The sequence below is a fragment of the Lissotriton vulgaris genome, chromosome 4_1, assembly GCF_964263255.1.
Source record: "Lissotriton vulgaris chromosome 4_1, aLisVul1.2, whole genome shotgun sequence".
NCBI classification, from domain to species: domain Eukaryota; kingdom Metazoa; phylum Chordata; class Amphibia; order Caudata; family Salamandridae; genus Lissotriton; species Lissotriton vulgaris.
The window spans coordinates 676,648,159-676,674,405 of NC_141691.1; the positions used below are offsets into that span (position 1 = coordinate 676,648,159).

Consider the following 26,247-nt stretch of genomic DNA (forward strand, 5'->3'; position numbering starts at 1 on the left):
AGGAAAGAGTGTTTACTCTGAAACGCGTCAGGCAAGGCGTGTGTTGATCAAATTACTTGTGCTGCACGAAGACTGTCCCAGTGCATTTGAAAACCTTGTGGGGAGTGCTTTCTAAATTGGCAACTTGTGGAACTCAATATATATATATATATATATATATATATATATATATATATATATATATATATGTATATATATATACTAATAAATGTACATCATTAAAATGAATGTACTGTAAAATAAATATTTTTATATATATCATATATACTCAAAACCATAAAAATCAAGAAAAGAAAATCAAGAAAAAGTATATTAATATACACAATAAAAAAATATAAAAAATAAAAAAACAATTAGAAAAAATCCTCTAAACATTAAAATACATTTAACATAAAAACAAAGGTAAAATATACAAATATGCCAAACTCTATTTAACCAACATTATGAACACTTTTGGTGTCTAAGAATATCAAATAAACAAATACCACTCTAGTGCATTTAACAGTAGGGAAAATGTTGGACTTTGGAGGGGTAACATTTACTATTCCTACTCCAGTCGGGTGCAACGGTAGGGAAACAATTGGATTTGGGAGGTATGAAATGTACTATTCCCACTCCAGTCAGCGCAACAGTAGAAAAAGCGTTGAATTTCGGGGGGGGAATAATTCTCTATTCCCACTTCAAACAGCACAACAGTAGGGAAAGTGTTGAATTGAAAAGAGGTTAATCTTACTACTCCTACTGCAGTCTAAACAAAAGTACTTCACTTCAAACACATTACATATACAAGTAACACCATGGATGAAGAAAAAATAATAAACTCGCAATATAAACATTATTAAGTTGCATAAAAATATACGTTTGTAATAAACAAACTGTCAAATTACATAATTCCGACTCAATGAAATAATTATCAATCAATTATTATTCAATTATTAATTTACTTCCTCGCCCTATATCCCTACAAACCTAGCAAGCCACACCTAAAATATAAACTTTAAAAAAGCACTCCATAATTTACATATTTACAACCAATTAAATAATTAACAATTATTACATAATTAACTTTCCAGCCTAGACCCACACAATCCTAGCAGCCCACAAATAAAATAAATAGTTTTTCTATAATTTAAATATGTAAAATGAAATTAAATAGTTCATGATTAATTATTAATGTATTAACTTCCCACCCTACAGCCGTACAAGCCTACCATCCCACAACTAAAATATCAGTAACATAAATCAGTATTCCACATTTTACATAATTAAAAATTAATTATAAATTGTAAATTACTCATTATTACTTAATTAACTTCCCATCCTAGGCCCCTACAAACCTATTAGTCAGCAACTAAAATAGAAGTAAAAAAAATATTTAATTAATCACATAATTAAAATCAATTACATTTTAACAATTAATTATGAATTATGTCTTATCAACTTACCACCCTATGGCCCGATAAACCCAACAACCCGCTACAACATTAAAGATTACTATAAAAAATGTAATAACAAAATCTAAATCATTTAAAATTACCATCTATGTTTCAAAGAAAAAAATCTTTAAACATCTCAAAATTAATTTATGTACTAAAACAGTCAAATTATTAAAAACAATATTTCTACAAACAATATTATTGAAAAAGATACTAACCTATAATATGTTATGTTATGTTATGTTATGTGACTTTTATATAGCGCACGGCTACTCCAAAGGAGTGTCCCAGCGCTTTCCACCTGCAACTCAAGTAAAAATAACACAACACAGCAGAAATGAGGAAGAAAGGAAGAAACAGAAAAGAAAACAGACTAAAGATTAAAAAGCCAGGTCTTCAGGCTCTTCCTGAACTGGAGCAAGTTAGCAGTGCTACGAAGCGAAAGGGGAAGCGAATTCCACAGCTGGGGAGCTCTGCAGCTGAAAGAACGCCCACCCACGCGAGCCTTCCTCACCCGCGGGACCACCGCTTTATAGAGGGATTCCGAACGCAAAGAGCGGGCTGGTCGATAGAAAGCCAGTCTCCACCGCAGATATGCAGCCCCTGATCCAAACAAGGCTTTGTGCACAATATTTAAAATGATATTACTTACCTCAAAACACACTATTCTTATTAATTATATATTGTGCATCATGAAATTTATTTTCTGATATTTTTGCATCGATATTTTGACCACACACTGTTTTAATGATTTCAGAAAATAATGCCAAATTACCGTCAAATCCAGGAGCAAAAATACTCTCTCAACAAAGCTATCCGTACTATGAATAAAACTAAAACACCTAAAATCTAAGACAATGTTTTATAAGCACAAGCCAGTGTTCCTAAAGAGCAGCGTTGTAATTTAGAATCACAAAAGACTTGTCTGTTCTACTATGGTTTGAACCCCTTCCCCTAACGTTGAGTTAATAACAAAGCACTAACTTCACCTCTACGTCGAGACTAAAATTACATTTTTCTCCTTCACATATTATAGCAACTCAACGCCTTAGAGAGCGGATAGGGCCCGATTGAGAGCTTTGTGGAAGGGTTAATCCGTCCAAATATGACAGATATCATGTCCTCCTTATTGCAAATGCATTACATTCGAAGGCACCTGTGGTAAAGCAGACATTATATCGGTCACCTGTGGAATGAAGTAACCTGATCTCCAAACTAAATCAGGCCCATGGTCTTCAAGCATAACAATTTAGGTTCCAACTAGCCACTTTCTAGAAATCAGTGATGGACTGCATACTACTGTAAGTCAATGGATGTATTTAGACTTAACAGAGCAGTGCTGTGTTTGATCAACCAACATGCTAGTTTTTCAATTCCTGATAATATTTGTAAAGATAATTTAAACATATTACATTTTTTTCCTGCTCCAACGATAAGACATTTACCTCAATCAAGTCGTCCCCCATATCTTCATCCACCTTCTTGCACTGCCGCCAGTGTTTCAAGAGCCACTTTAGTTTGATATAGAGGAGGAACACATTCTGTTTGAAGTGCCTCAGTTCTTGCTTCAGTAGCCCCTTCTCCTGACTCCAGGCCTTCTCTTCCAGCTTGTTTTGTAAAGTCAGGCTCTGCACCTCCAAATCTTTCCTCCGCAGGTTGCTTAAGTGCTCCTCCTCCAGCTTTGATGGGAAACAAGCACACAGTGAGTATTATTTTCCATCTTGAAAATTCTCAAGGCCTTTTTTGTTCGTAAAATAAAAAATAAGTGCACATGCAATTTCTTTTCTGGAATACTAATATGGAAAGTGGTACCATAAATACAGTAATTACATCATAATTAGATAAGGTTACTAGCTGGCCCCATGTCATCAGGGACACCATGTTCAGCCCATAGTTTTACAGATAAGGGTCTTAGGGCCTACTAGCACGCATTATTTCCTTAAAGGAAAGCCCTAGACAGGAAAATGGCACCTCTGATGGCAATGTGTAGGAAATCTGCCCTTTCTTTCTGTGCGGTCACCCACCTTTTGCTGGACCCTGTATTCTTGCTAGCTTTAGAACTCTGTACACTTTACCCCAGCTAACAAGTGGTAAAGTGTCTGTGCGCCCCTTTTTAAACATGGTTGAATTGATATACTCCTAATTGGAATATTTAACTTGCCTACAAGTCCCTCGTTTATTATACAAAATGTAATTGAGGCATGGACTAGTGGCCTGCAGCACTTACTGTGCCATCCACTACAGTGGCAGCACAAACATGGATTTAGGCCTACCATTGTAGCCTAACAATAAAATATTTGGACAGGTCAAAACCTTCCTTTCACACATTAATCAGTCATCCCTATGTATGCCTTATGGCCGACAAGACAGTGCACATGGTATTTAAATATAGGACACAGACATTTAGGACCGGAATATGAATATGTCGGTCAACAGGACCGCCGTACTCGCGGTGGCAGTCCAACCACCGCCACCACTGCAGGTCTGCCTGCAGTATTTGGAGTGTGGAGGTCAGACTGCAATAGGACTGCAGCGTACGTCGGGATCCAAGATCCTGTGGCAGTGGCACTGTGGTCAGGACCTGAAATATGCTTGTGGTGCTGAGCATATTACAAGTTGCCTATCCAGCGCCCATTTTATGGTGGTGAGCCCACCATGAAAAGGGTGGCAGATAGGCAGCTAAGGGGGCCCTAACAAGGCCCTCTGCTGCTCCACGGCCTGGGGTTGCATGCAGGGGGGCATTTGTTGTGCCCCTAGGCATTGCACTCCCATTCCTGCACGGTGTGGCGTGAACAATATGGTGCATGCCACACCGTGTAGGACCGTGCAGTCGACACTCATGGCGGCGGGCTGCATGTTAGGCTCTCCTATGAGTCTAACAGAACAATGCTGTGAGATTGCCGCAGCACCACCCACCCACCATGGATTATACTCGTAATCCAGCGGGCGGGTGCACCATGGGTTTGGCCGTCCCCCAGTTGGCACGCAGTGGCGGGCCGACAGGAGGACCACCAAACTCATAATCAGGCCCTTAATGTTAACATGTCCTTGCAGTGAATGCACAGGTATTGGTTATACAAGTATGCTATGGTGGTTATTGCCGGAATCTTATCATTGGGGTTTTTATTGATTTGCATTTTGACTTTCACTCTTTTGATACTCCTTACATTTCCCTAAGTTAAGCCTTTCTGCTCTGTACCTCAGTTACCAGATGGATTAATTCAGAGACTTTAAGGGTTCACCCTGACAAGAGTTGTGAACATTTCTCGAAATGCAGAATATGCTACCTACATAATAGAAACATTTCTTGCACATGGCAGGTGGAAAACATGGAGTACTGACACACACAGTTAACTTGTTCAATTCCTGTTTTAGCAAACAAATTTTAGGCTGTGATGTTGCATTAGATACATTATTTATTCTCAGTGATGACAAATAGGAGATGGGTGCAGATGGAAAGTAATTTAACACCATTGGTGATGGGAAGAATTTGGGCTAGAGATGATTTAAGATGTGAAGCTTTAGCCACCAAACCACATTTGCTTTCAACTACTACAAACATATAATTGATTCAATAAACACATTTTTTGTGGCCCTCTGTGCTGACATGGGTGGACCTGCCATCTTATTTATTCTGAGATGGAAAAATCTGCATATAAACACTTGTATTATCACAACAAGTTGACCATTATTAAGGCTTAACCTGTGAGCTTTAAGATAAAAACATCAGTAGAACTTTGAACTTGCCCATAAACTTTCCAAATTAGTATAAGAAATTCTTAAATGTATTTGTCTTTTTGACCTTGGACCTTTGTGAATTTATTGCCTTTGTCTTGACTGAAAAAACATCCACTGTTTGTTCCACCCTTCTAGCGAGGTTACCAGTCCTATTTGTCAACTTGCCAATTGGTTACTGATCATCCCAAAATCTCTCAAATTCAGAATCACTGAAATCAGGCTCCAAACATGACTTGTGCCTGTGGTCTACTCTTCAAGATCTATTCCGCCTTGAGACCCTCCGGGTAAGTAGAGCGCTCTATAAATGTCTATGATTGATTGATTGATTGATTCCAGCAGTGATGTAGGCAGTCACTATTATCCTTAACGGTTACTTTAGGGCCAGCTTTGCCAGCTTCATTCTTAAAAAGGCCTTACAGTTCCTGTGCTTAAAAACCTCATGTGGACACGTAGGACCCAGAGAGCTGCGGCACCACCTCACTCCTGCATCCCTTGGTCAAGCTTGCAGCGAATGCAGCTAACAAACGTTTTCCGACAAGTTCAACTTTTTTACCATCCGACATATAGTCAGCGTCTGTGGCAGACTCATCACTTTGGAGACATTGCTGTTCAGGTTCTTCTTAGTCATTCTGCAACATTAAACACAGTCAACTACACTACACTGATTAATCACATACTCTTGGGCCTTCTTGTTTTGGTTCTGGACTCACCCCTTACCACCCAAAGCTATCAATTTGTGCAGAATCACATATGTTCTGATTATTCCTTCTAACAGATTTGGATAGCCATTGCTTTCCTATCATAGCACCTGTTTGAAATGGCCCTTTTCTTAGGATCACCCCCAAAGTTTTTGCTTTCATCCTCCCCTTTTTCTGACCTTATCTTTGCTAGTTTTAGGACTCTGGGAGATTTACCACTGCTAACCTGTGGTTAAGTGCATGCGCTCACTCCTTAAAACACGGTAACATTGGCTGAGCCACAACTGGCACATTTCATTTACTTGAAAGCCCCTAGTAAAGTACACTACATGTGCACAGGGATTGTAAATGAAATGCTACTAGTGGGCCTGCAGCACTGATTGTGCCACTCACTTAAGCAGCTCTTTAAACGTGGCCTATGTGTGCAGTTTACACTACCATGTCAACTTGGCATTTAAAATCCCTTGCCAAGCCTTAAATTCCCCTTTAATTACCGTACATAGACGTCAACCCTAAGGTAGGCCCTAGATAGTGCATAGGGCAGGGTGCTGTGTACCTAAACGATAGGACATGTACTTTTAAGTTTTTACATGTCCTGGTAGTGAAAAACTCTTAAATACATTGCGCACGCTGCATCGCCATTTGGCGTTGCAGAGCGTGCAATGTAATTCGTTTTATTTATTTATTTAGTTACTTAACTCCGTTCGGCCGTATGTCAGAGTTTACTACCCACCACACTGCCCCTCCCCCGCCCACCTCACCACCCCGCAGCACTCCCTCGAGAAGCCGCTACTGATTTGGAGTTGCCTGGCTTGGAACCAATGCATTGTCTACGTCCAAAGAGATTGACGATGGCGCATCACCTCCTCTGCTCCACGCATAGGGTCCCGTCAACAGTGCAACAAGGTACTTTTTCTGTGGGACAAGGTTGGTCCCTGTATCCAGCCCGCGCTCCTTCGCGGTTGGCTTGAACTTTTGGGTTTGACCAGGTCAAGCATGAAGAAATATCCCCGGTTGCACTTTCTGCTTTTAAGCACTATATTTGAAGATATGTTTTTAAATTCATAACTTCGGTTCTACTCATTTGATGTTTGTCATTGTGGTCTTTTTTTGTTCAATAAATTAAGCTCTATCTTTCTAATGTGGTATACGTTTGTGTGGGGTTTTCACTGTTTCACTGTACTAAGTGTTGCACAAATACTTTACACATTGTGGTCTTTTTTTGTTCAATAAATTAAGCTCTATCTTTCTAATGTGGTATACGTTTGTGTGGGGTTTTCACTGTTTCACTGTACTAAGTTTTGCACAAATACTTAACACATTGCCTCTTCAGTTAAGCCTGACTACTCTGTGCCAAGCTACCAGAGGGTGAGTATAGGGTATTTTAGGGAGTGTATAGGACTTATCCTGACTAGGATTGCGGTTCCTGCTTGGACAGTGTTCATACCTCTGCCAAATGGAAAACAAATTTCTAACAGCACCCAATTATTGCAAGTTTCTTCTTCGCAATACCTGGTTCAGCACCAAACCCCTTGCCTTCAAAATGTTCTAATTCCACTATTTCTTCAGCTTGGTTTTGTGCTTGCTGGTCAGTGTCATGATGCCTTTCGCGGACTCATTTTTTATTTCCAGAGTAGTCTAACTATCTTTTTTTGTGCAAAAATATAATTTTGCTATCACTTAATAATAAATAGGTATCATTTATGGACTTGGGATGAAAGAAACTACTTGTTCAGCCATAGTATCAGGGGAGGAACAACACCAGAGGCTGAGTGGCGTTCAACAAACTAGACCACAACATGCAGTGCCTACACCTAACTTGTAAATTAGCCGGTTTATTCAAGAATGATAATGTAGCTGTTGTCTAACAATTTGACCACTGAAGGAGTCCCAGCAATGATGGTAACAGGGAAAGAGAAGGATCAGTTCTGCTCACCTGAAGGATCCTATTTTCCGCCGTCTCAAGCTCCTCTTGATGGAGTCTCCGCTCCTGCTCCAGATGTACCTGAAGCTCTCGAAGTGACACATTCTGTTTGGACAAACATGGAAAACAATCAGCAATGCAGCCAGACACAATGGACAGGGCTCCAACAGAGCAAAAAAAAAACCCGTGGGGATGACATCTACTTAGGGGGTAGAGAGTAGGTCTAGTAATTCATAAACACTCTGGTGGCTACCAAAGCTAAAGGCAATAATGAACCGTAGCAAGAGACAGTACTTATGTAAAGTAATGCTAGTTTGGCATCAAACAACTAAATTCTATCTCTACAATAAGCAGTGCATCCAAACACATCTGCAATAAATCTACTCACATAGGGCATTCCAATAAAGCCAAGACGTTTGGTTCTTTTATGGTGTGTACACACGAGGGCACACACTAAACACACACACACACCCACCTACATATGCCACAAATAAAAAACATGTGCACAGGCCAACATATCTAGAGACACCCATTCATACACATTGTAAAACAAAGAGGCACTCTTGACTCCCTGCAAACACTCACTAGGCTAATGCTCACAGCTTGACCCAGCCTACAGCGGATGTATGTCGTTACAACGCGTGGTATTACCACGCGTACCGTTACAACGCAGGTTTTACAATGCAAGTCGTTACAATGACTTGCGTTGGGAGGCGCTGGATAGTGGAATAGTTTAATTTACTATTCCAACTCCAGTCTCTGTGGATAGTAGGGAAGGTGCTGGATAGTAAATTAAACTATTTCCTATCCTACAGCGCAAGTTGTTGTAACGACTTTTGTTGTAAAACCTGCGTGGTAATGGTACCGCGTTGTAAAAGATTGTTCCCTGCCTACAGCACATCCAAGCTTCCATTAGAATGAGTTAAGTATTTCTGCCAATGCTGCCTGCAGACGTTGACAGTAGGAGCGGACATCACAGCTGCTTGGCCTCAGTCATTCTTCCAGACGCTTCTGCATGTTTTTCTCCAGCTGTTGCATTCTGCCACAGATTTTAAATAAGTGCGAAAATACCCAAATATACATGGATTTATATAGGTGTTTTCTGTAGAAAAATGTGTGCTGCAGGTGTGCATTGTGCCTACTGATAAGCAATCATTCAATGGCACTTGAACCAGGCAAACATTCTGTAGAAAGAAACCCCATGGGCTGGAATTCTGCCACATTAACTAATAAGGAAACAATTTCTCACATTGGAGCTGACGCACATTGTGGCGCAGTAACCAATGAGTAGGTGTTCTGCGGCACAGCAACTGATGCAATGTACCTTGGGGACGGAAACGTTGATGTTCATTTATATATATACACAGATAGGTTTTATGTATATACATATCATGATATCACCCAAAAGTTGGGTCAACTTGTTGCTCTTTGCTGAGCAACTCTGAGGGAGTCAGTAATGAGATACGAATCTTCATAGATATTTGTGGTGTAGCAAATGTGATGGTTATTTTGTCTCCTGATAGGCAACATAGGATGTGATTTCTCCTGGTAAGTTAATTATGTTGGGGCATTTTTGTGCTCTGGCAGGATCTTTCGGATGCCATGTTATCTCTTGTTGGTCAAAAACTGTTGAGCTGTGGTCCAATAGCACATAATTCAATGTTTCTGAGATGGGCAAATAAATACACTTTCTGCTCTTGGGAAAGGTTTCGGGCGAATAACTCGCTGATGGAGTGGTATCTGAAACATATGCTTTATTTATGCCAGTATACCTTGAAAAAATGTATTTAATTTAGGTCTGGGTAAAACTTTCGTTACCCCGTCGTGATTTTGCTTATTTTCTGGCATTACGCATTTATGAAGTTCCAGAAATTATACTATTATACCAAGCCAAACAATGTAAAGTCCGTTTGGTTAAAAAATCCTATAGCGGTAGTATGGCAACTACGTAAATGAACAGAACAAGAGTAGCTATTCAACGCAAGTCCTTTTGGGGCTTTTTTAAGCATGAAATGCGTTCTTGCGATGTGCTAAAACAGAATGTTAAATGCCAGATTTGTATTTGGTGCAATTTCACACAACACACCTTTTAGACCAATTCTAAAGGCCGTGCACTGTTTGTGTTGAAGCGCGTGAACTGAAGGCATGCTGAGGCCTACACCTTGCACTGATGATATGGGGTGGATGCAAAGGGACTGGCTGAAGGCTCTAGGGGCAAGAAGACTGGATGCCGAGTCTGGTCTGCCCTCTGCATAGAGCATGCACCATGCTTTTGGTGGTGCAAAGGTTTTAAGTGGGTGTGGCTATGCAGTGGGTGCAGAAGTCTGATTTGGATGCAGGAAGCCTAGGCGGACTAAAATTAAATGTTCCCAATGCCAAGTGTGCAGCGCAAGCCCTGCTCTGGAGACAGGGTATTGACTGTGAGGTTAAAAGCTATGCGCAGTGGGTCTGGAGGCACAGGGACTAGTTGCATAGCATGGCCATATGCCACACCCTCCATCGCTTGCCTGCTGTACATGGCTAGGAGCTGTGCATAGTGGGTTCTCCTTAGGAGCTGGGTGATTGTGTGTGGATTACCACAGCATGCATAGCTGCTTGGCCTCAGTCATTCTTCCAGACGCTTCTGCATGTTTTTCTCCAGCTGTTGCATTCTGCCACAGATTTTAAATAAGTGCGAAAATACCCAAATATACATGGATTTATATAGGTGTTTTCTGTAGAAAAATGTGTGCTGCAGGTGTGCATTGTGCCTACTGATAAGCAATCATTCAATGGCACTTGAACCAGGCAAACATTCTGTAGAAAGAAACCCCATGGGCTGGAATTCTGCCACATTAACTAATAAGGAAACAATTTCTCACATTGGAGCTGACGCACATTGTGGCGCAGTAACCAATGAGTAGGTGTTCTGCGGCACAGCAACTGATGCAATGTACCTTGGGGACGGAAACGTTGATGTTCATTTATATATATACACAGATAGGTTTTATGTATATACATATCATGATATCACCCAAAAGTTGGGTCAACTTGTTGCTCTTTGCTGAGCAACTCTGAGGGAGTCAGTAATGAGATACGAATCTTCATAGATATTTGTGGTGTAGCAAATGTGATGGTTATTTTGTCTCCTGATAGGCAACATAGGATGTGATTTCTCCTGGTAAGTTAATTATGTTGGGGCATTTTTGTGCTCTGGCAGGATCTTTCGGATGCCATGTTATCTCTTGTTGGTCAAAAACTGTTGAGCTGTGGTCCAATAGCACATAATTCAATGTTTCTGAGATGGGCAAATAAATACACTTTCTGCTCTTGGGAAAGGTTTCGGGCGAATAACTCGCTGATGGAGTGGTATCTGAAACATATGCTTTATTTATGCCAGTATACCTTGAAAAAATGTATTTAATTTAGGTCTGGGTAAAACTTTCGTTACCCCGTCGTGATTTTGCTTATTTTCTGGCATTACGCATTTATGAAGTTCCAGAAATTATACTATTATACCAAGCCAAACAATGTAAAGTCCGTTTGGTTAAAAAATCCTATAGCGGTAGTATGGCAACTACGTAAATGAACAGAACAAGAGTAGCTATTCAACGCAAGTCCTTTTGGGGCTTTTTTAAGCATGAAATGCGTTCTTGCGATGTGCTAAAACAGAATGTTAAATGCCAGATTTGTATTTGGTGCAATTTCACACAACACACCTTTTAGACCAATTCTAAAGGCCGTGCACTGTTTGTGTTGAAGCGCGTGAACTGAAGGCATGCTGAGGCCTACACCTTGCACTGATGATATGGGGTGGATGCAAAGGGACTGGCTGAAGGCTCTAGGGGCAAGAAGACTGGATGCCGAGTCTGGTCTGCCCTCTGCATAGAGCATGCACCATGCTTTTGGTGGTGCAAAGGTTTTAAGTGGGTGTGGCTATGCAGTGGGTGCAGAAGTCTGATTTGGATGCAGGAAGCCTAGGCGGACTAAAATTAAATGTTCCCAATGCCAAGTGTGCAGCGCAAGCCCTGCTCTGGAGACAGGGTATTGACTGTGAGGTTAAAAGCTATGCGCAGTGGGTCTGGAGGCACAGGGACTAGTTGCATAGCATGGCCATATGCCACACCCTCCATCGCTTGCCTGCTGTACATGGCTAGGAGCTGTGCATAGTGGGTTCTCCTTAGGAGCTGGGTGATTGTGTGTGGATTACCACAGCATGCATAGCGGATGTGCAGGCAGAGTTTTGACATAGGCCCCGTCACGTGACCATTGTATGTGGTTTAATGTTGTGCTTAGTGGGCTTTGACAACTAGGCACAAATGTCAGGTGCATAGTTTTTAGTAACATGTACTTTTGGAGATTTGTAATCACTCCAAATCATGCCATCAGTGCAATAAGTTTCAAACAAGCATTGACACAGGCAATAGGTCTCTCCTTATCAGTATTTAGCCATGCAGCATATTACCCTGGGTGCTGTGCAGCTAGGGATTGAAGAGCTCTAGAAATGTTATGTTGCAAGGTAGAATAGAAATAAGCCACCACTGAACAATGTTTTATTTACAGATTCTAGAGATCAGGTAAAAGAGAAGCGTGTAGTAAGGGCTGTAGCAATTGTTTTGATTGACGCAGTATTTTATTCATCCAAGGCGGAATAAGGGAGTTCCGGCCACCACTCATTCAAGTCTGACCTAAATAAAAACAAGAAAGGAATGGGGGGGGGGAGGGTGCTTTACCCTCGGAGGACCTTAGACCGTAGCTAGGAGAATGAACACAAAATGGGCAGGCAGACATTAGACCGCAAATGTACCCGTTTATAGTACACATGCATCACATAGGTGAGTGTGTGTGCGGGGTGCACTGCAAAAGGGGTGGGGATGCTCAGGAGATGTCAGTTCTGTACGAGGAGGGACATATTAAAGCAAATGCTTGCAGTATACAAGAAGAGATCACCCAAAAAGTGGTAAGGTCCAGACCAAAGGAGGTGCACAGATCCAATGTGTGCATTATACGGTGAGTAGTAATGTGTAGGGACAAGGGGTGCACAAGCAAAAGAAACATAGGGGAGGATAATGACCTGTTCCTATAAGGAGGTAAAGGCATGGGGGAGTACAGTACACAGTGAGGAGAAATAATACACTGGGCAAGACTCAGAGCAGTGAAAAGGCACTGCCAAGGGTGGGGACATGCTTAATGAGTGGTTACAGGGAAGTGGAAGGGAGACAAGTGCATAGGCTTGAGGTGGTGAGTAGAAAAGGTGGTTAGTGGAGAGAGAGAAAGATTATGGTTTGAAAGAAGGGGTAGCGGAAGAGAACGGGTACACTAGCAACAATCGGCTGATGGTGAGCCTCCACCTAAAGATCCTTTGAGTGCAGGCAGAAGCCATCTCCTGGAGTCTGCTTAGTGGAAGTAGGGGTGACTGTAGCCAGCACATTAACACTGCTCCGATGGGTAGTGGATGCATGCTGTGGTCCCTTTCTAGATTTCCTTCGTATGATCTGGAGTCCCATCCCTTTACATCTCAGGTGTTAAAACGCTAACAAGAAATACAACTTCTAACTTACCACAGAAGATTGCAGAGCTAAGAAATAAGGAAGCTGTGGTGAGCATGCAAAAACGAAACAAAGATACTTCCAAGTTCCCTTGAGGCACGTGTCGTAAAGAAATAAAAGTCGTCAGAAAACCAGCAAGGTATCCTGATGTGCGTTTTTAACTAATTTTGCTCTGAAACTATTTGTCCATGGAAAATGACGAAAAGTGAGTGAAGGGGGAGGAATACTTCCAGGTCTTCCTGCTTGAATGGCTATTAGTTTATTGCAGCTACTGGGAGAGGACATGGGGGATGGAAGAATGAGTAGGGAGTCCACAACAGGATGGCTGTCTGCAAACTGTAAGGAGATAGTTCTGTGACTGAACCAAGCTCCTCACCAAATTAAAAACCTCTGATTAGCTGTGTCTACATGCTGAACGTATCTTTTGCCACCTAAGTTCAACAAGTAAGCAAACTGATGGTAAGCAGTGGACTACTTCACTGTAAGTTTGAGTGTTTGACTATAATTGGACACATGATTAGGCAGAAGAGTAATAGGTATCTCTTGAGGCACATTGAGGGCAGCACTTGGGAGGCATCATGTGCAGCAGGCACTGTATAAACACAGATTCTGGTGGCATTTGTGTAGTAATAGAAGCAATGGTCTGTGTGCGACACAAATTACACATCACAGAAGCGAACCGATGCCTGGCAGGAGACTAATGCTATCACAATAATGTTAAAACATACTTGAGTTCTGTGAGCAGCTACAGCATGTATTATCAATAGACAAAAACGTACCCTCTTTCCCCTTAAACAACCTCAGCACTTCAACCACCCACATTCTTACATGGTGCCTGCCAGCAGGGTAGAATTGTATAAATACGTGGCTGCATGCATTTGTAGCAGTGATAAAAGCAATGGGCTCTGTGTGGCACAAATTACACATCTCATCAGCTAACTGAAAGCGCCAGGCCTCCCGAAGCGGCTGTATTGCATAAAGTAGGTGTCATGCTGAAAGCTGAAACGAGGTGCCCTGGGTGGGTAAAGGGGACTGCACATGGAGAAACAGTGGATGGGAAGGGAAAGCAGTAACAGAGAACAAGAGTAAACAAGCATGGCAAATGAAGCAGTCGTGAACCCACAAAGTAAACAAAACACTTAACACGAGCAGAGGCAGGCCAACAAACAAAATTGTGCTCAAAGCATCATAAATAACATGAAGAGTAAGAGCACATGTAACAAGGGGCAGTCCATATGGGAGGTTACAGAAGCCCAAAAGGAGGGACTAGTAAATCGAAAGCAGGAATTTATGAAGGACAGTAAGAGGAACCAATTTAAATGATGGGCTGTGTCAAAGAGACAGAGCACACGCGCTGCCTATGCAAGACCTAAAAAGCGTATTACAGGCCATATTAACAAACACTGTTTTTCACCAGAGTGGTGACCCAATGATGTAAATACTCCTCCCTCTTTCATAAGCAATACATGTTGTTAAAAAAAAAGTTTCCAAGAGTAAGAAAGTTGCTCATTGGGCTAACAAGTTTTACTTAAACATCTGTATCCAGCACTAGATGGCAGGAGTATGCAAAGCATGTGTATCTACAACCACACATGCCTTGAACAAGTCCATTACAATTAATTGCCATGATTTAAAATGTATGAATATTTACGTTAATGTAGCAGCAGCATTTGTGCAATAAATATAAATACGGCACAGATAATAAAAAAGGCAGCAAACTGAAACCATTTCATAGAGAGCAGATCTTCCATATGCACAGAGCAGATCTTCCATATGCACAGATATTTGGACATAAAACCAATATGCCTACGTAGCGAAAACACCGTTATCTGCTTCAAAGCATGATGCTGGAGCCAAGTCTGACATATCGTACCAAATGTTCCTGAATTTTTTAACAGCCCCTATTCTTTGTGTGTAAAGCTTTTCCTGTTGCTTTACTGGTTTCATTTTGTCTACCCATCAATTGAATGTGGGAATCTCGGAGGATCTCCACATTTGCAAAATTAAGGATTTGGCAACCAAAGTAGAGATAAAAAGAAATTGTTGACGTCTTAAAGTAGTTTTCCTGTGGAGAGCACACAAACCAAACAGAACCCCATGAGGGTCTGAGGTGATGCAAACCTGCACCTTATTGCTAATCGACAAGAATATTTTAATCCGAAAGAGAGCTGGACAAGTAAAGTATTTGTGCAACCAGTCACCTTTATCATATCTGCATCTGAAGCAAGCAGCTGAGTTAGTGAGATATATTTGCTGGATGAGCCAGGGAATCTAATGCAAAATCCATTTCGAATAGAAGGTAATTCTTTTGTCATCTGCAACCCGGATGTTTTTGTGGGCCATCCATTTGATTATACTAGGCCCTGTAGCACTGGTCTACCTTACACCCTGTGGAGGTTGTGATCCTAGTCAATGCAGCAGGGACCTTCGCTTCATGAAGTTTCTGATGAAGCAGGCGGTACTAGTTGCCAATTCCAGCAAGGCTGGTCACAAAGTAGGTTTTGCTAATACCTTCAGAAAGTGGATTGGTTATCTGCTGATTGTTACACATGCAGATAGGAGAATGCCAATTCGGGAGAGATGGCAAAATTATTGGTAATCAGGTGTTTCCAGGATTTCACTGTCCCGTCAGCATAAAATCACTATGCCTAGAAAGACTCGCTTTTCCCCAGCCCCTAATAACTCTGATCTCCTGATTTATTCCTAAATGGGTGCGCTCTCTTATATACATGCGGGGATGAAACTAGAGAAACTGGAATTCCTCTTTTAGCTTTGTGTATCTAAAATCCAAGATGTGTGGGAGGTTATATCTGGTACGCTTATGCAGTTTACCACTTTAAGAAAAACTGGAAGACGAATATCAGCCTCTAGCAGAATCTGCTGAAGATGAAAACAATTCGCCGCCACTTGAATAAGCCAGTCGACAAAGGCCGCTTAATAATACATTCTATTATGCAGGAGTGCCAGCCCGCCATCCTCTGTATTCAGCTGTAAAGTCATCAAGTTAGTATGGGCCTTCTTTCCCTGCCTTGGTCAATGTCATTAAAAAAAGATTGATGGACTTTGCCCATGACATTAGAATAAATAAAAACGAATAGCGTGAGAATAGCCATCTTAATTAAAGCTATACGTCTTATAATAGTCATGGGCAAGGAATGCCATTGAAGTAGTAGACTGCCCACCTTACAGTGTATTTTAGTTTGAAAAGATCTACAAAATTTCTATGGGTAGAATTGAGGGACTGCTATTGAATAGGAGGACCTCAGGTTTGGCATGATTAATTTTGTAGCCTCCAATATCCCAAAGTAGTAAGAACATCCCCATTACCAAATAAGTTAAAAGGCATCCTTGCCAAACAGAATTAATCCAGAACAAGTGTGTTTATCATAGATACAAACTGTCTAAATAAAAACCGAAGTTTATAAACAGATTTGGGATAATTTTAGCCTGCTGGGCATTGTGCTTCTACACTATTCATCAACCTATAAATTAGTTTGCCTTGATTTGTCCAAATTCAGTTCTCGCAGAATAAATATAGCATGTAAACAGAAGATGCATGTGGTCTGGGCTAGCTTGTGTTGGACTTCAGCTACCAAAAATTAGAAATACACTTCATTATTGTTTGAAATACAAATGATCCACCTTGTCATACACAAGAACCAACATTGACAATTGGCCCTTCTTACCTACTGTATAGAGCTGGGGGTTACAGAAATGTAAAAGATACTACATGGTCACTTTACTACTCTTCACTGCCCCTGAAACCAGCCGAAAGTAAGAATTGATAAGTGCAAAATTCCTTATTCCAATTAGTGAGTTACAGTACATGTCAATGTAAAATGCTGAATCATGTCAGAAACCATTTGCTAGAACAGGTGACTATTAATATTTGCTGCTGTTGGGGATACATGGACTACATTCATAACTGCAAACTTCATTCAGAACAAAAATTGATTAAAATTGAGGTGAAACTAGAAAAAAATATGTGTTACAATAAGAATGTAAACAGACACGATCGAATTGGGAAACTAATAGAACTGCCCATGACAGATTGCACCTTAAATAATAAAACAAAACGATGCCAGGCAGAGTTCACCAATAATACAGAATATTTCTTTTAGTTCCTTTGGGACATATACTTCTCTAAAATTACTTTTTCCAGGGAGAACTAATCAATCTTGGCAGATTGTGGATTAAACCACACAATCTGATAGACAATTAAAGCATTTGCTCGACCCTTGCGGCACTCTATAAGCCAAAGAATTGAAACAAATGGGATTTGGATAGAAGTTATTACGTTGACATGATTTTTAAGCCCAGGCCACTGCAATATTCAAGACACATGTGACCCAATATGTATCCTCTGCATACAGTTGGATTATATGGAACACTTCAAAACCTATAACTAGTGGTAACATAAGTAATTCCTGTGGGCGAGGCCAAAATACTTAAGACGAAAATTAGATAGCTATCATAACAATGGAAGGGCAAGTTTCTTACACTGGATTTGCAACAGGGTATGGAACCATTGGTGGAAGCCTCAATAATATTTCAGAAAATATGTGCGTGTAAAATGTAATAAGAAAAGGGGGCCAAGAAGGAGCACAAGTGCCAAATATTAAATGAAGTCAGAAAGAGACCCAGACTGGCATAATACAATTAATAACCTCAAAGCAAATCACATGGAAACTGCATGCAATCAAATCCAACACATTTCTCAATCTACAATGAACAACTAAGTGAAAAATCTCTGCAATAAACAGGGCCACGATCATAATGATATGCATCTATTAATATGTATTTAAATACTATCCCCAGAAAATGATTTCTGAAGAATATAGCAGAATTGATCACCATATAACTGTGCTTTTAAGAGAGGTTATACAGTATTTTCCTAATGCCAAACCTGCTGGCCCCTCTGGTTACTGTAATAATTTTCATAACTAATTCATTAAAGTAATTGCACTCTACTGCTATTAGTTTACAAATTTAAAAAAAATGCAAAGTCTACTTATCATATGTGTGTTCTGGCAAAATGTATAAAAGATGTGCTTCATACTGACCAAAAATCTTTCTTAAACTCAGAATCCTGCCCAGAAAAAGTTAAGTGGTATTGCCAATGATTATAGGGAACACTTTTATTACAAAACAAAAATGACCTCCATATTCCATTGAAGAGAGTATATAATAAGACATTTCTGCTCACCACTACGTTTGCCAACGTCACAAAAGTATTTTGAGGTGATTTGGAAATTCCTATTGAAGCTTTTAGCACAGCGTGGTTCTCCATCACATTTACTATCGCAATTCAATCATTAGATTAAAAGTGTCAAACTGCATTATCTCATTTTCCAATCCAAATGTGACCCTTTCAAAACTCAAACACCAATGGTTCTCTCGCAGAAAGCTATACGCCTATGCTTCGTTGGCATCATAAACTGTATCAACATACATAAATGAACATAGTTATATTTATTTACTGTATATTGTGTGTCCATATGCAGACAAAAAAGATCTAGACGCTCTAGAAAACGGTGCAGTGATTGTGAATAGTTATTGGAGTTAATAAGGAAAGGAAACGAGCCAACACTATATACTGGTTATTAGTACCATTTTTGAAACCACAATTCAACGTCCTGCTGCTCTGCTCGAATAGAGTCTGCATGCAGAGTAATTTTGTCTCATTCCAAACATCCTTGCCCTCACTAATCCCTTCACTCCATATTCCTCAATACAGTGGTGTTTATGCTACATAGAAAGCTGCAGGGACAGTTCTTTGAGGTGTTGCAGTTGGCAGTGTTCCATCTTTAGCCTTCTGTAATGACTGGCCAGTACGTTTGGACACAACCCCTTCTATCCAACCTGGCCAATGACCTTTCCGGACCTAGTAGCAAAGTGGGATGTTCAGCTTCCTATGACAGTCCCTCAAGCATCCAATTCCAGTAAGACATTTTGGCAAATGTCTTTACAATGTTATCCCATTTACCAGCAAGCGCCATCATTAGTGAAACCAGGACTTTCTTTCCCATGAGGCCATGAAGGATGGATAATTTGTTGGCGTGGGCCAGGCCTCAGAGACTGTGCATGCCAGAACTAGAGGTAGTTGTGCTGAGATCGAAGGTAGAAGTTACAAGTACCCAATGCAACGGGGCTTCCCAATTGCTTACCCCATCTCCCCCACATCTCCTCCCAACTCTGACCAAGACACGCCTTCTTGACCTACATGAATTCATGCCCCACAACTGGTGTATTGTCAACAGCACTTCTGATAACAGTCACACTTCATCAATAAATGTTATTCATTCATTCATTAAGTAGTTGTGCAGTCAGCCAACACAATGGCTGGAAGTGCACTGTGCAATAGAAGCATGTTTATTGCAGATAGCAAGAAAAAAACATTATACGCTACTTGAGGTATCATTCAAAGAACCTCAAGTTCTGCCATCCCCTACAGCCACCCATACACCTGTTGATTCAAACTCAAATCATCATCATCTTATGAAATTCACGTTTTCTTAATGGGAAAATCCAAGAAGTAATCTTCAGATCCCAAATTCGCAAGACTATACAAGATTGTCTCTCAAAGACCCTTAATAACTCCTCACGACTCCTAGGATCTCTAGATTATGGGCATTTTGCTTCCAGTCTACAACACTATCCTGCCCTTTTCAGTCTTTCTTCCATTGAATTGTGTGAAGCTCCTGCCTTTATACATCTTTCGCCCGGTATTGTTGTACCACACCTTTTTGACAATCAAAGTGTTGTATCTCTGCTCATCGAATGCAGATCTAATGTGCTGGTGTACCCACATTACGCTTGCTTACACTCTCCAGTCTTTAAATTCAGGCTGTTTATCAAAGTAGAGGATGCCCGGCAAAATGGGAAAAGATTTAGTCCTCGTGGGAGACATACCGAAATTAAAATATGGGGAGGTTCACAAATATAGGAGGGACCAGGAAACGAGAGGCTGTAATATATGATTGTATGTGATGTGTAATTCGCATTGCTTCATAACCTGACCAAGGTCACACTATATCTATAGCATTGTAAAGGTGTACCAACGGCTGTTTAATAAAAAGAATTTGTATTAAAAAAAAATCATGCTATCAGGAGTTTGTCATAATTTTGAAAGTCCTCATTCCCAGCATCGGACCAAATCTGCGGATTCCGAACAATTTTTTTCACCACTTTCAACCTGTGACATAAAGCTAGAGCATTGGGCTTAACCACCAAGCAGACCTCCAACAATGTTGATGGATGAATAAATGTAACCTTTGGTGGAAGACTATGGTCACTATCAGGTGAGCAAACTGTGTTTGTAACATTTTTCTTCACTTAATTCTTCTGAACAAAGCACAGCTGCAGGAGAGAAACAGCAGCCATTTGATTATGTTCCTGTACTGCCGCCTTTGTAGGGCCTTACGTAATACAGACTAAATTCAATGTAGATGTTGATATGCACTGTAATTGTAGTGCATGGCGTAATTTTTGATTGCCACAAATGGTAGATGTTTCTTATGTGATTAACCCTTGAACTATGAGGTGCGCTAGACAGAAACAATATGATTCTTTGCACTGCAGCGCCACCAATGCCCAGCTTCTAAATGTAATGGCCATGGTGCTTAGCGTACAAAGGTTGCAACAGGTCCAATAGGACCAAGAATCCAACACCATCTTTGCCCACTAATCAAAATAAATCATTGATACACAAAAAGGATAGAGTGTCCTCCTGCCAGGTTGAAACCCAGCTGTAAGGGCGCCCTAAAAATCAGGCTTCAAGTGGTTTAGAGAATTACCGATAACAATAGAGGGAAGTGCTCCGCCACTTGCAAGTGAGTAAGATACTCTTAAGTCCTGCCACTCACAGTCCTGCAAACCATAAGAAGGTTGAGCAGTTGCACACCCGAACTGCAAACTCTTCTCTTATTAGATACTTTTGTCCCCTCAACCTTCCGGTCCCTTATTCTGCCCGTCTTAATTCTGAGGTCTAACTCTTTTCTAAAGAGATTGTTTTTCAAAACTACTGGTCCTGTCTTCTTTGTTCTAAGACACAAGGATCCAAATTCAGAAACACCAGTGATAGCCCACATGGCTCCTACAACGCAAACTTCTTCTATTGGTTTGTCAAATGCTAATAATTATGCTGGGCAGCAAATTCTAATGCTGCTGAAGCGTGCGAAAATAAAATAAAATGGCAAATTAACACCACTCTTAAATCTGTGAACCAAGGATAGGAATTTGTACTTGCAAATTAAGGTTTTTGTCTACCTAAAAAACGCAAATCCTTTTGTGAGTTTGGTCCCATATTATAACTTGTAGAACTTTCTTTGGGATTCTCAAACACTCCTGTTTTTGACTGACACACACACACACACACACACACACACACACACACACACACACACACACACACACACACACACACAGACACACACCCTTCACCAAACAATATCGCCTCAATCAATTCACCCCTTCAAGTTCAGGCTGCAACTATTCATGTTGACTAGCACGGACACAATCCGCAGGAAGAAAGAACTACTAGCTATGTCATCAAAACAATCAACTGCAAAAATTCTAGTGAGTTTCTCAAGAGGCGAGTGAGCCGTACAGAAGGGCATTAGAACAACTGACTTTGCAATGCTGACCTCTAGAATGAAACAGTCCTCGTCTCCCGGCATGCAGAGTTTATTGTCTCCATCAGAGCAGCAGTGGGATGCAGTGGTGGACCGAGAGTGACGAGAATCATGCTCCTCCCCCGGATCTGGGATAAGCTGCCATTCCATTTGATCCCTCAGTTTGGACTGTTAAGTGCATGGGGAGGTATATAAACAAAAACAAAGGACAGACAGGAGGGAATAAAAAAAAACAAAAATGGGTAAGGTAGACGACTGAAAAAACTACAAGACAAAGAAAAGCATGAACAGAAAAAACAACTTAAATACAGTGGCATAAGAGAGTGAAGAGAACAAAACCAAAATAAGAATGAGCAAAATGATGGGCCGAAACATCTGAAAAGCAAAAGAGAAAGAGAGGAGAAAAAGAACGCAAACACTAGTTATGAGGCGCGCATGCAATGAGGGATGCATGAGTCAAAGCAACAGCAAGCAAACAAGCCGTGTAGGTCTCAGGGCATAAGGCTGGTTCTTCTTGGTTGCTGTTATACAAGGCTAACATAGGCCGTGCAGCAAAGCCATATCCGGTGCCGGTTCATGGTTTAGACATGCGCCTTTCCAGCATTTCAATGTGGTCAGTCATTAATCCTTGTAGGGCACAGTGGTGCATGCTCTCTACTTGATTGCATAAGTCAACTGAGAGCCGGTAGGCTTTTATAAAGATTCCTTAAGAAATTCAGGCTCCAATCAGTTTATATGGATTTAGCAAAAAAAATCTAGTTTCTAAAACATTCTTGTAAGCGGTACAGTCAGAGACATTAAGCACAACGTGAAACAAAAGAGATTGTTTCTATGTGTGGGTAAGTACTATTGTATCGGAATGGTAAAACTACATGCATTTGAATAGATTATGTTACGTTGGTGAAATGGTGCTATGATCTGAGCACTCCATTATAATAATTTAAGGGGAATATGGCACAGACAATTTATGCACAAGGAGGCAGTGGAATATCATAGTTGTTCTCACATATAGGAGGGGGGCTTTCAATGTTACTGTCGGCTTCAGCTCTCATCATCCATGGACATGCCAACATCCAGCAGTATTAGCATACATCTTATCGGTCACAGTGTTGTATTAAATATGTGCGTGCTGTTTACACTGAGCCTTATCAACAAAAAAATAAGCTGAAACTAAAATTAAGCAGCAGCGGGAAAAAATAAAAATCAAACCTTGCACATCAATGCCAACAAGGAGCAAAGGAAAAGAAGCAACAACAAAAAAACCATACCAGGGTATCCTGCTCACCTGGAAGTCAGTCATGGCTTCCTTTCCAAGGTTACCTATGGGAGAGTCCCGGGACATTGTAGACAGGAAGCTGGAGGATTCTGTGAGATTGGGCATCGGGGAAAGGTCATCCAGGCGATCCTTCAGACCTTCACCAATGTGGTCGACCTTCTCCAGGAAGGCCTGCAGTTCCTTCCTAAAAGACTTCATCCTGCAATTGATGGTATCCAGAAGTTCAGGTTCATTAAGACCATCATGTCTCTCTTCCTCACTTTTCAATGACTGCTCTGAAAAGCTGCTGCTCATGTGCAACCTAGCATCATAAATCAAACTATCCGTGTCAGCAATTAGATGGCCGACTGTCCTTTCCAACCTCTCTGCCTCACGTTTGATGCTTAGGAGAGACTCTGAATCTTCCCTTGACCTTATCAACTCTAAGGAAACCACATCACTAATTTCTGAAGGCTTCCCACTCCCAAAACCCGATGTCTTCTCATATACCTCATCTGAATCACTCTCCCCACCAATAGGTCCTTCTCTCTTTGGATGAGGAGGACGACATTCGTCGTTGTCGTTCTCCTTCTTCCCCGTGTCACTATCTGCATCGCTATCTCTAGGACTCACACTGCGCATCCCTAAATGAGAAGCAAGATCATACCGCTGAACATTGGACAGTAGTACACGGTTCTCATATTGAAGCTTCATGACTTTCCCACTTAAGTCATTTATCTGTATTCTAGCTGATTTCAGTTCTTCTTGAAGCAACCCGCCACATTTAGATGGACTTTCATCAATCCAAGTCAGCTCGTCACTAGGGCTGAACTTGAATTTATTTAGTTCAGTTGTTAACTGCTTGTTGTGATCCTCAATTTCTGAAATTGATCTCCTCAACAACTCTGCCTCCTCTTCAACAAACTGCAAGTGACGGCGCAGCTCCATAGAAGACTCGGTGGAGTCACCAAATGGTGAGGTAGGAATGCTTGAAATGTGATCTCGGTTCAAAAACTCCTTTTCGTACTGGCACCTCATGTCCTCCATCTCAGCTTTAATGCCTCGGTTTTCTACTTCCAATTCCACTATTTTCCGGCCCAAAATATTAGCTTCCTCTTCTACCAGTTTTAGCCGAAGTTTCAGCTCTGCTTCTCGAGTGCTTGGTGGTCCACCTGATTCTCCAGTAGGAAGTGGGCTGTCCACATCACCATAAACCGACTTGTATTTCTCAAGTTCTTGTTCAAGTTCATCTTTCTCCCTTCCCAATTTTGCCATCTTCTTGCGCATCAGCACTGCTTCTTCTTTGGCAAACTGAAGTTGGCACTTCAAGTCGGCACTGTCCTCCTGCTAAACAGAAAAAAACAAATAACAAATGAGACACCTTTTGAAAACATCTATGACAGCACTTTCTTAGAAAAGTTCTAAAGTTCCACTCTAGAGATTCATGACAACATTAGAGCACACCTAGGGAAACTCAGTAATAATATCCATTAGCCAAACGATCTGTAGATCAGACATCCAGTAGTGCTTGGCCACTGAACTTACAAAAGAAAACACCAGTTCCAAAGCCTGGGTCCGAGGCCCTGTTCTGTGCGTTGGCACGGCAGCACACTTGACCCTGATGGATTCCTGCAAACTAAGACAAATAAAGACATTCTTACCTCTCAAATATTCTCTGCTCATAGCCGAAAAGGAAAATGAAAGAAGGTGTTAGATTAAAGCCCTCATGTGCCATTCGATCTTGGGGAATAAAGAGGCGCATTTCATGATATATACCATTAGGCAGCATTGGCTCAACAAGGGCACTGGAATCCTTAATCGGCTTATTTGAACACGGGAACTCAGCTGCTACGTCTTCAACTGGCCAAACCTTGAAAAGCTACTCAAAAAGTGGATATGTTAAAACTCAAGTCCTCATTGGCGCTAGATACATCTTTGATGGGTGTTTAGACTAGGGAAAGATACACGACATTCCCTTGTTGTCCTGAGAGATTAAATGAGATAGATGGTTGTTATCAGCAGTTTTTGCGTCTTGATTATGGAACTGTTGATAGCAGTGCATTACCAGCAATTGGCACACAGTGCTTGGCACATTAATCAAGTTATTTTGTTTGGCCACCTCCCACAAGTGAGTCCTATTGATGTGACCCATTGCTAGGCCTGTCACAGTTGTGCAGACCATGCCTTTCTGCCCATTTCCGCGTGCTCTTCGTTTAGCTTTAGAAATTCTCCTTAGGCTCAGCTCTTATTTGTAATCTTTATTTTTACTTACTTGATCCATGAGTTTCAAATCTTTCTTGTGCTGATCACATCTGACATAATGAAAAGTATCCATCAACCCCAAGAAAGCTGCAGCAATCCTTACTGTGGTACATCAGGAGAAATAATCCAACTTTCTGAAGTTGAACAGCAAGAAAATAAAGATTCTGATCAGAGGCATCAATAAATATCTTTGATTTGCGAATCTGTGGCCTTTTGTGTTAGGAGCTCGCCAAAAACCTATATCATCTTGGTTAAAAATGTGAACTTGTAGTCCTTCATTATCACTCCCAAAACAAGGTGATCACCAGAATAAAAAGCATTAAGCAAATACGTTGTCTGCTGCTTACGCTGCTAAGAAGTCATACAGCTGATACGCATGTGCTGACATGTCTAAAGGTCGTTATTTTGACCATCAATAGTAATGAACTTCCATCCACTAATAATGTGCAGATGTCAAAGTCCAGAAAAAAGTTGTGAGAACAGGCACTTGCAGTACAAGTGTGATTATACAAATGTAGAACATCTTGACAACTTCCGAAAAGAAGAGTTTGCAATATCATTTAGCAGGCAAGTCACTAACATGACACCTTAACTTGAGTTTTAAAAAGTAGTTACGAGGTAACATAATGTTAGTTTATAAGCAAGTGCTACTCAAATATCACTTGATTTTGGGGTATCAATGAGGCATCTTTCTAGGATGTGGTAAAGTATATTCAATAAAGCAAAACCATTAAGCTGTAACTACCATTAAAGAAGTGGCCACATGAGAAGGC

The 26,247-nt window shown here is 40.9% G+C and overlaps 1 protein-coding gene across 5 annotated transcripts in view; it reads right to left on the reverse strand.

The window, feature by feature from the left end:
- The window catches only part of MTCL1 (microtubule crosslinking factor 1), a 511,680-nt gene that overhangs the window by 137,859 nt on the left and 347,574 nt on the right, over positions 1 to 26,247 (reverse strand). For 2 of the 5 annotated variants that reach the window (XM_086964952.1, XM_086964955.1), the window contains exons 5-8: positions 23,243 to 24,556; positions 21,970 to 22,125; positions 7,809 to 7,901; positions 2,882 to 3,115 (exon numbers count right to left, since the gene is read on the reverse strand). In XM_086964952.1, the coding sequence (XP_086821078.1) occupies positions 2,882 to 3,115; positions 7,809 to 7,901; positions 21,970 to 22,125; positions 23,243 to 24,556 (1,797 nt within the window). Of the gene's footprint in view, positions 1 to 2,881; positions 3,116 to 7,808; positions 7,902 to 21,969; positions 22,126 to 23,242; positions 24,560 to 26,247 lie in introns of all 5 variants that reach the window. The other 3 variants (XM_086964951.1, XM_086964954.1, XM_086964953.1) reach the window with 2 other exon arrangements.